Source organism: Heteronotia binoei, chromosome 13, assembly GCF_032191835.1.
Source record: "Heteronotia binoei isolate CCM8104 ecotype False Entrance Well chromosome 13, APGP_CSIRO_Hbin_v1, whole genome shotgun sequence".
NCBI classification, from domain to species: Eukaryota; Metazoa; Chordata; class Lepidosauria; order Squamata; family Gekkonidae; genus Heteronotia; species Heteronotia binoei.
Window position 1 is genome coordinate 67,021,981 of NC_083235.1, and position 10,383 is coordinate 67,032,363.

General features: G+C 44.0%; 1 protein-coding gene across 1 annotated transcript in view; it reads left to right on the forward strand.

The window, feature by feature from the left end:
- Nucleotides 1-8,832, forward strand: part of CDR2L (cerebellar degeneration related protein 2 like) — a 45,167-nt gene extending 36,335 nt beyond the window's left edge. The window contains exons 4-5 of the mRNA XM_060252629.1: nucleotides 4,109-4,273; nucleotides 5,542-8,832. Coding sequence (XP_060108612.1) covers nucleotides 4,109-4,273; nucleotides 5,542-6,427 — 1,051 coding nt within the window. The 3' untranslated portion in view covers nucleotides 6,428-8,832. The remainder of the gene's footprint in view (nucleotides 1-4,108; nucleotides 4,274-5,541) is intronic.
- The last annotated feature ends 1,551 nt before the right edge of the window (nucleotides 8,833-10,383 follow it).

The following is a 10,383-nucleotide window of genomic DNA, read 5'->3' on the forward strand; positions in this document are numbered from 1 at the left end:
GCTTTTCTAGCGTGCTCCTCTTACCGGCTTGTTTTTTTATTGTTCTTGTTGTCAGTAAGATTTCTTGTATTGTGCTGGAGTGGCTTTGGTTGAAGTCTGTTTCACAGGCTAGCAATACTAACCAGCTGTCAGGCGTGGGTTCATTGACGCTCACAAGCAAGCAGACTTAGTAGTTTGAAATAAAGTTGCATGTATTGGATACTTCAGAGCTCCTCCAGCATGGCGGTGATTGGAACTGATAGAGCTCAGTCCGAATTGTTAGCATTTAACCTTCTACATCAAAGCAATAATCTCTACTCCTCAATTCCCAAAGCAAAAGGCTACTTTTGCATGTGGGATTTTTCCCAGCGCTCCCCCCCCCCTTATCTCTTCCATTGGTGGTTACATTTCCCAAAGGCAAATGTCCTTGGTGTCTCTGGGGATGAGGTGAGAATCTGGCACATATTGTTCACTTCAAAGGGACCTTGGCAACCTTTGATATTCCTGGGAATGGCTCTCTGCTCTTCCCCCCTCCCTCTTTACTAACCCGGTCCCCTGTTAGTATTCTAGGCAACAATAACAGCTTTTATCATGAATGAACAGAGCCTGACACCAGCCTACCCTGAATTGTTTATTTTGGTGCAATCACTTGTGGTGCCTAAGATATGGCAATCAAGGCATTGCCCAAAAAGAGTTCCAAATGTGAGACCAAGATGATGCACAGCAATGAGCATAAGCTTTGTCTCTTGTGCCTTGGAGAGTCCCATAATGTTGGTACGTATGCAATTTGTCAGCACTTCACACCCAAGGCTCAATCTGGTTGGGCTTCCCAGCTGAAGACCGCACTGTAGGAGAAAGCATTGTCCACCTCGGATCCTCTGAAGTCTGCTGCAAGTTTGGACCATTCCCCTTGGAGTCATCCAGCCTCCAATCCAACACCAGAGATCCATTCCAGACTAGCATCTGTCAGCCGGTTCCAGCTGCTGAGAAGACCCATGGCCTCCTCTATAGCTCATACTTTGGAATCTAGATGGCTTCAGTCACCCTCTAGGGCTGCATTATCTCCTGCCCGCTCCCAATTGGAGCCTCCATCAAAGAAACAGAAAATCTGAACATAAGGATAAGGCTGAGTTGCTAAGCATAGCAGGCACCCTAAGAGGTCTGCTGATGACCAAGATATCATTCTGGTGTCCCCTCGCACTCTGTCACCACACTTTAACTCTTCTGAAGGGTCCCTTACAGATCTTGACGAGGATCAGTTGAGCATCCCTGTGGGTCATCCCTGTCTTGGCAGCAGGCTGGCCTGCTCCAGTACTATTTGTCACCTACACATCATAAGTAGGAAGCCCACCAACCCCACCTGTTGGATGCTGGGCATGACCCAAGTGATTTTAGATTTACTGGTGCTTGTTTCAGCTTTACTCTGTTCTGATCCCCATATCACAAACCCAATGAGGAGGTCTCAGTTGCATCTTGTTACAGCCCCAAGAGTGCATTTGACCTATCACCTGATGATACTGTAGAGGATCTGACCTGAATTTCCCCTAGCAAGCATCTGCGTCTCCATGGAGAGTGAATGCCAAGAATGGCCAAGACCCTTGACATTGATGTCTTCATTTCTGACGACAGATGGAAGGACAGAACCCTGAGTTGCCTTTATCCTGACTCCCCGAGCATAGTTGTATTATCCAACCTGGAAGGCCTCAATGGTTTTACCGTCCCAATTTGGAATAACTGGCTTATGTTCTGGCCACCCCTCACAAGATAGAAAATTTATCTTCTAGACATTGCAAAAATATTACAGTAATTAATCAATATAGATTATAGATGAATATAGATTATAGATCAATATAGATTAATCCCATCACATCCTTAAGTTTGCATTGCAAAACACCCAGGGAAGACAATATCCTTTGGTGTGATTCCAACACTAATCCTCAGCTCCCTAGTTTTCCTCCTTTCCCTTTCCTCCCCACCACTGCAACAGAGTCCTGGACTTACCTGGAAGGCCTCTCGGAGGACTCCAATACCTTGGCTCTTCTTGCTCTGCCAGGGCTTGGCTGCCTCACGATGCCCCTCAGCTCTCATGCTTTCCCCTAAAATGTTCAGGTGGATGAAGACATAGTCACCGCTGGCCATGTTCTCAGCCTGCGCCAGGTGCATGATCTCCTGCAACATCTCCAGTTGAAAATAAATTCAAAGTAGTATGTAACTAGTGTGGCACACATGACTTAGCCCAACAAAGTGACGTTTATGCCAGATCTGGCCCTAGAGGGCAGTGACCCAGCCTTGCTGGGAGACGGGTTTTAGAGCCCCTGGCCTGGGGTGCTGGTCTATGCATCTCCACCCCCTTCTGAGCAGGGTGTTGGGGAAATTAGTGGCAGAGGCGTCGGATTATATTCTTACAGTTTTGGCCTAGTCATATCTGGTTTTCAGAGCTGTTCCACATAGTAGGCTCAGAATGCAGTATGTTCCTTCCTGCCCCAGATTTTCTGACAAACAGTGCTGTGTTGCACCATGATGTGGCAAGACTGCGCCTTGCAGAATGAAGGATCCGTTCCTAAAATAGTCCCTTTTCCCACAAGTTATGGATACAGACCCAGAATGCTTCGACTATGTTTTCCTATTGTAGGAAATGGGTGCGTTTTGAAGCTTTGGCATTGTCTAAGGGATTAGCCCCCTTCGCCTGTCCACTACCATTCTGGAGTATTTGCTGTCATTAGCACAGGAAGAGTTAGCCACTTCCTCAGTAAAGACTCAGCTCACAGTCATTTTGGCATCTCATGATGGGGTAGAAGGTAACTCACTTTTCTCTCATAAGTTGGCCCAGCATTTCTTTAAAGAAATGCAAATTTGAAAGGGGTGCAGCTGATTCGATAAGTTGCAGTCCTGAGCTGTGATCAGAGGATCTATGTGTTTGGGCCTGAGGGGACCTGGGAGCATTGTGAGCATGCTTTGCAACATTCCAGTCCTTGCTAGGGGTCTCTGTGTGTTTCAGTCATGGTGTGTGTGTGGGGGGGAGTGCTGCGAGAATTCTAGGCATGCTTTCCTTGCTTGTGTTCTGTGGCTAGGATACCTGCCAAACTGCCATGGGGTTACTTTGGGGAGCCCCTCAAAACTCTGTCCTTCAAAGGAGACTTGGAGATGGCCATTCCGTACCACAGTTGATGAGTGTGCTCTGGACCTGTGTGTTTCAACACAGGAGGGGGGGGGCTGTGAGTGTTGTTGTGCAAATCCTAGCTTGGGCATTTAATTAAAATGCAAAGAACAGAAGGATTGTTCACAGGGTGCAATCGAAGGAGTGAATGCATATAGGAGAGAGCAGAATCGTAACTATTGGCCCTGCCTGCCACCCGATACATATTCTGGATAACTTGTGAACAAGAGGGAGGGTACATATGTAGGCTTTGTATGCATGATTGGGAATCCTAGGAATCCTGGCAAAAACAAGGTCCCAATCAAGCATCTAAAACCTACAAGCTTACATTAGAACAAAGTTTGAATCCAGTGGCACTTTAAAGACCAACAAAGTCTAAATTCTGGGTATAAGCGTGCACACTTCTTGGGATACATGAATGCTTGTGAAAGCTTATACCCAGAATTTAACTTTGTCAATCTTAAAGGTCCCACTGGACTCCTACTTTGTTCTGTTGCTTCAGAGCAACACAGCTACCCACCTGAATCTCTGCATACATTAGGACCTTGTTCAGAGGTTACACTGAATTTGTCCAACAGCAGAGCGAAGCCAGCAGTGCAACTCAGCTCTCTGTGTGCATTCACTCTCTCTCTATTGTAACTTGTCAGCTGTCCTTGTATCATACCATACTTTACACTGGGATATCAATCAGGGTTTGGGGGTTTTTTGTTAACATTTCCGCACACTTTTGAAACATCCCTTCAGGGAATGAGCAAACAGCCCTGTATTCTTAATTATTAGTAATTTAAAAGTTCACTGAAGAGTGAGAAGACACATTCTGAAGGCTGGGAATTCCAAGTGACAACGCTACAGGAAAAAGCGAGGCAGATGGAGAGCTTCCCGTTTCCTACGCCATACTGTACTGACTGTAATAGTTAATCTGTACTTTGGTCTCAAGGTAATTTTTACATTCTCCCTTTTCTTGCTTTGAAGTCTGACAGAAACCATAGAGGGACTGCAGAATCAGGTAGATGAGCTACAGAAGCAGGTTGAGGAGCTGCAGAACCTGGATCAGCTGCGAGTCCGGCGGGAGAAAAGAGAGCGACGCCGAACTATCCACACATTCCCTTGCCTCAAGGAGCTGTGTTCGAGTCCTAGGTACTCAGAAGGAATGCATTAGGGTGGGGGGGGGGGGGGAATTACTTAAATATTATTTTGCTGATTTTGATGGAGTGCATAGAATTTTACTAAATTTGGTCCTTTGCACCTACCTATGTCTTTGCCTGTTACTATAATGATGAAGGTAGATGTTGCAGCAGTTCCAAGCATTATCAAATTCCCATTCTCTGCAGAAGAAACTCATATTAGCTCCTTAGATGCAGGATATCTTTGTATCAGTCTGAGAGCTCTGGCTTTGAGAAAAGGATAAATAGAGGGCTAGTCTGAAAAGGTATTTTTCATACTTATGCCCTGAAAATTGCTGGTGACAAAAAGTCAATCAGAGAAAGTTCTGTTGTTGCCTGTGCCAACCTTTCCCAGAATAGTCCTGGCTGAGGAAGGAGGGAGGAACATATGAAGCTGCCTTATACTGAATCAGACACTCGGTCCATCAAAGTCAGTATTGTCTTCTCAGACTGGCAGTGGCTCTCCAGGGTCTCAAGCTGAGGTTTTTCACACCTATTTGCCTGGACCCTTTTTTGGAGATGCTAGGGATTGAACCTGGGACCTTCTGCTTCCCAAGCAGATGCTCTACCACTGAGCCACCGTCCCTCCCCATGAACATATGAAGCTGCCTTATACTGAATCAGACCCTGGGTCCATCAAAGTCAGTATTGTTTTCTCAGACTGGCAGTGGCTCTCCAGGGTCTCAAGCTGAGGTTTTTCACACCTACTTGCCTGGATCCTTTTTAGTTGGAGATGCCGGGGATTGAACCTGGGACCTTCTGCTTCCCAAGCAGATGCTCTACCACTGAGCCACCGTCCCTCCCCTGACCAGCAGTGGCTCTCCAGGGTCTCAAGCTGAGGTTTTTCACACCTATTTGCCTGGACCCTTTTTTGGAGATGCCAGGGATTGAACCTGGGACCTTCTGCTTCCCAAGCAGAGGCTCTACCACTGAGCCACAGCCCCATTCATGGCTCTCCAGGGTCTCAAGCTGAGGTTTTTCACACCTATTTGCCAAGACCCTTTTTTGGAGATGCCAGGGATTGAACCTGGGACCTTCTGCTTCCCAAGCAGATGCTCTACCGCTGAGCCACCGTCCCTCCCAAGAATGCGGAGGAGAATGCGTATTTTTCAACAGAGATCAAAGATAAATTCATCTTTTGTTTTGGCCAGTTGTTTTTTTTTTCTTGATTACAGATGCATATTGTAATGCCTGAGAGAATTATTTTTGTTGCTTTTTTTTTTTTTTTTTTAACAATATCAGATATGAGGACGCGTTCCATCTTCACAGCTCTTCAATGGAGTTTAGTCAGATGCCCTTAGAGCGTGAGAATGAGCGACTCCAAGCAATGGTAAATTCCCTCCGGTCTCAAGTCAACCAGGAAAAGCAGCGGAAGGAGAGGGTGGAGAGAGAGTACACGTCTGTCATCCAGGAGTACTCAGACCTCGAGCAGCGTGTGTGTGAGATGGAGAGCTGCAAGCTGCGCATTAAAGAGCTGGAGGCAGAGCTGCTGGAACTCCAGCAAATGAAACAAGTCAAGAAGTATCTCCTCAGCAGAGAGGACAACCTTTCAGAAGCACTTCTGGAGCCTTTAAATAATGCCCCGGAATCTGATTACATAGACCTGTCTGAGGACGACGGAGGTAAAAACCATGAATCTTCCATGGCAGCCTCTCCAAACCACCCAGTCCGAAAAAGCTGTAGCGACACAGCCCTAAATGCCATAGTAACCAAGGATGCCGTGAGCCGCCATGTGGGCAACTACACACTCCATGCCAACAACGTACGCAAGAGGGGGATGTCGATCCTGAGGGAGGTGGATGAACAGTACCACGCCTTGCTGGAGAAGTATGAGGAGCTCCTTAGCAAGTGCCGACAGCACAAGGACAGTGTGCGTCACACCGGAGTCCAGACCTCCCGCCCCATCTCTCGGGATAGCTCATTTAGAGACTTTCGGGGAGAGGCCTATGAGATAGATGAGCTCAAGACAATGGAGAAGAGCCTCAGCAAGCATGTGGAAGCTGTGGACAAGCGGCTTGAGCAGAGCCAACCAGAATACAAAGCCCTGTTTAAGGAGATATTCTCGCGAATCCAGAAGACAAAAGCAGACATCAATGCCACCAAGATGAAAAAGAAGACTAGCAAATGAACCCAACAACAACGTCCATCTGACTCAAACATCCAACTCTTCCCTTTAGCCTGAGGGATTTTTGGTCTGGCCTCCAAGGCCCAGAAACTTCTCACTTTGTTCTCTTACACAGGAAGCCCAAGGAGGAGGGAACCTCTTGGAGTGGGAAAAGCTGAAGTCATATTCTTTAAGTCAGTGCTCCAAGTTGGCTGGGTCCTTGAATGTGCTGCAAAAACTGTACGTTGCAGTTGTAGCTGGTATCAGAGGTTTTACAAAAGAATTCCTTCATGTCACTGTAGCGACCGGAAATTACAGAAAGGAAATTTCACCGACCAACTATAGTTTCACGTTCTCCTATTACCACTAATTAATTTCTGCAGACAACACGGGATCCAGTTTGGATTTCTTACAGTGCCCTGACTGAGAAGTCCTGGACATAATAATTCAGAACTCGCTTTGGTTTTGAGAAGGCACTTCGGAACATGTGCTTTCTCTTCTGGTATTTCCTCCCCTGCTCCTTCCCTGTAAAGGACCAACAGATGCATCCGTGAGACTTGTGACTGGACTTCTCTTTTTTTCCCGAACGGAAATATGTTCTTCCTTGTTAAGCCATTCTCTTATTGGTCAGGTTTTTCAATATTTACAATGCAAGTTCATTGCAACTGGAAAAACTTGAAGAGAAAATGTCAGACTCCTGTTACATCTTCATCAAGTACACCTAACTGTTCTGCTCATAGACACAGGACAATGTGAGTGTAGGATTTACACTTTTTCATTTCAGTACATTGTCACTTCACTCCTTTAACCTGGCTTTCCTAGAAGCCAAACAAGAAGTGCTATTACTGGCTTGGAGAGATATCCTCACCTTTGGGTGGATTTTCCATGCCTTGCTGTCTGAGTGGTTTATCGTTCGTACTCTCTTTTGTAGCTGGCTCCTAAGACATGAATCGCATGAGCTTGCTGAAACTGAACTGTGGTGACTTGTGTTGGTACATAAGCCAAACGCCAGGTTCAGTTATTGCCACTAACTTGCCATTTACTGCACTAATTCCACAAATTCACTTATTACGCTTCTTTTGTCAAGCTGCCTTCTTAAGGCTGCTGTATTTATTCATACTTAACACTTCACATTTGTACCGTGCATTTACACACAAAAGGTCTCTCCAGTCTCAGGAATCGTCAGTAACATTTCACAGAAATGAAAAATTGAGCTTCTTTAAACACACACTAATAATTGATATCTAGCTGGGGTCACCTGTGTATATGAAGATAAAGCAGTATTATATTTCATTATGCATATGGGAAGTATACCAGAGTTCTCTTCTGCAAGGGAACAATAGTAGCAATGAGCATTAACTTACCAAGCAGTGTTATACTTGAAGAAATTTTGGAAGTTTCCAATTTTAGTCGCAGCTGAATGAAATCCAAAGCCTGAGGTGTTTCTTTGGAGTTCATTGTATACAGGATTTCAGTCTGCCTTTTCATTATTTCCAACATGTTACCTACATGTTCTCTAATTGTTCAGCGCAGTACTTTATTTAGCTGTGATCCTGAAACCACATCCTTTGCAGTCTTCAGTATCAGGCTTGTGCAAACAGCTTGGGACTCATGACTTCTTACAGAGAGTTATTACAATAGCAGGCTTTTGCCATTTCTGCCTCTTGCCATGCTTTTACATTTCATTGCATTGTCTCTGGTTTTGAGCAAAATAGTGGCACAAAGTGCTAGTTTTGTGAACTGAGTAAATACAGGGTAGAAAGGTAATCGTGGAGGACCCAATGATTAAGTCAAATCTGATGTGTTTTCACTCATCCACCATCAGATTATCATCTTGCTGTACATTTTGTAGACTCTTGCGGTGGGATACTACGGAGGGGGGTTATGTTCAGTCAATTAAGATCACTTTTGTATTTTAAGGTAGCCTGCCCAGAGGCATCCTGTTCTGGGTATATTCTTCCTCTTCTACTCAATGCCAAAACTTGTCTTCTTTTATACCCATGATGTAGCTCAAACTTGGAAGTATTAGGAGCCATAGACATGATAGTGGCTACCTGTCTGGTAACCACATGAAAAACCTTCATGCCTTACAGTGTGGGAAAAAAAATCAATTATCTGGAAACAATAATAAAGAAAGAGCATTAACCTTGGCCTTGGTTGCTGCCAGCACAGTTGCTGGCATTTTGATTAGCTTTCCTTTACCTTTCTAACTAAGAGATTTTTGGAGCACTGTTTGGTTCTGAAAGTCATCTGTTTGTTCAGTATTTGGGGAGGGAGGGGACCATTGCAATCATCTTTGGTTTTGAACACTGTTAATGTGCAAACCAGCATCCAACTTAAGTGTAGTATACTTCAAATTAATATATTTAAAAATGCTTTATTCTGTTCTTAAATAAAAAAGAAACTCCAGTATTCTGACCACCGACCTTTTCCATGAGTATTTCTTTGCATTCTAGAAAGAGGCTTGCTGCTTTCAATTCTCAACATGATTTAAGTCAGGAAAATGCTTTAGGCATGAGAGAAAGTGGAGGAAAGACACCAGAATGGATGTACTGCTACTTTATTACATAATAGACATTCTCTGCATCTCCGGGACAAGGAGTTACCACTTTAATAAAAAGCACATCTTTACATGTGTAGACACTGACCGCTCCAGTGAGTTGAAATGTTTTTGATGTCCATCCTTCCAAATGCTAGTTTGGATTTTTTGAATAGGTTCCAAAGTAATTACTCATGCAAGAGACAGTATATTAACACTTAACAAAAGAATAGCTGCAGCATATTTTCAGTTCATTCAGCAAACTGTCCATCACATCATTTCTTTGTCCAAAAATAATACGGGCTTTATTATGTACATGCACTGTTGTGTCTCAATCTAGCAAGCTGCTGTCTTTCTTCTAAGAAATAAAACTATATATCTGCTTCTGTAGTGCATCTTAATGTTTTGCATCCTATTACCAATCTGTTTAATCCTCAGTTTAGAAATAAAAGCTGGAAATCAGTTGGAACTAGGGATGAACACATGCCACTTGATATGGGTCACAATTCATTCAGACTTCCTCTTCATTTAAAGTAATGTTCTAATCAGAGTTATAGCCAATTGATTTTAATGGACTAAAACGTGTTGCTATTTAGGATTGCCACTATTAATTGACCATTCGTAATTAGATTGATATATGAAAGCTCAATATCCTTTGAGAGTCCTTGGCATGTATGTTGTTAGTGCAAGCACAAGGGCCTAGAGAGCTGTGCCCTCCTACAAGGCCCAAATTTAGCCCCTTCTACCCTCCTCAAGTAGTACAGATGATCCCACTGTGCTACACAGGTCCACAGGAAAAGTAAAAGCCTTTTCACTCTGGTGATGCTTTTGATGTAACTGGCATTCAACAGGAGCTTTGGAACAGGTCTGCTGTTTAACAATCTGGTAACTCCAAAACTGCCGCTAAATTCTCTAGAATTCAGCAACAACACATGAAGCTGCTACATGCCGTTGACCCATCCAAAGGAACCTTCGCTGGGATTGAACTGGCACAGTGATAGGTGTCTTAGATAAAGAAGAGTCAAATGCATACAGTTTAAATGGCCAAAGTTTTCACCCAGCAGTGGTCAGAATACTGTGTACGTACCTTGATTATTTTTGCCCTTTTTAGAATGGTAGATGAGGAGGGCCCCTTATTGTTTATTCTTATGCACTGAGATATCTGCTAATGAATTGATCCACTGAGAGCTTTTTCTTTCTTTCTCTTTTTTTCTTTTATATTCCAGAAAAGTTATGAGTGCAGCTTGATGGTAGTGAGATGAATTTTCCCTATAGATCAAGGGTTTTCTTCTCTGTTTAGTGTGAAGTTGTGGGAGCAATTAGGGAGGAGTTCCATCCAACATTGTGCAGCAAAAAAGGCACAAGTTTTTTTTAATAAGCAAGTTTTAGTAAGTTTTAACGGAAGATTAGGGAATTGGGGGAAAGATCAGAGATAAGGTAC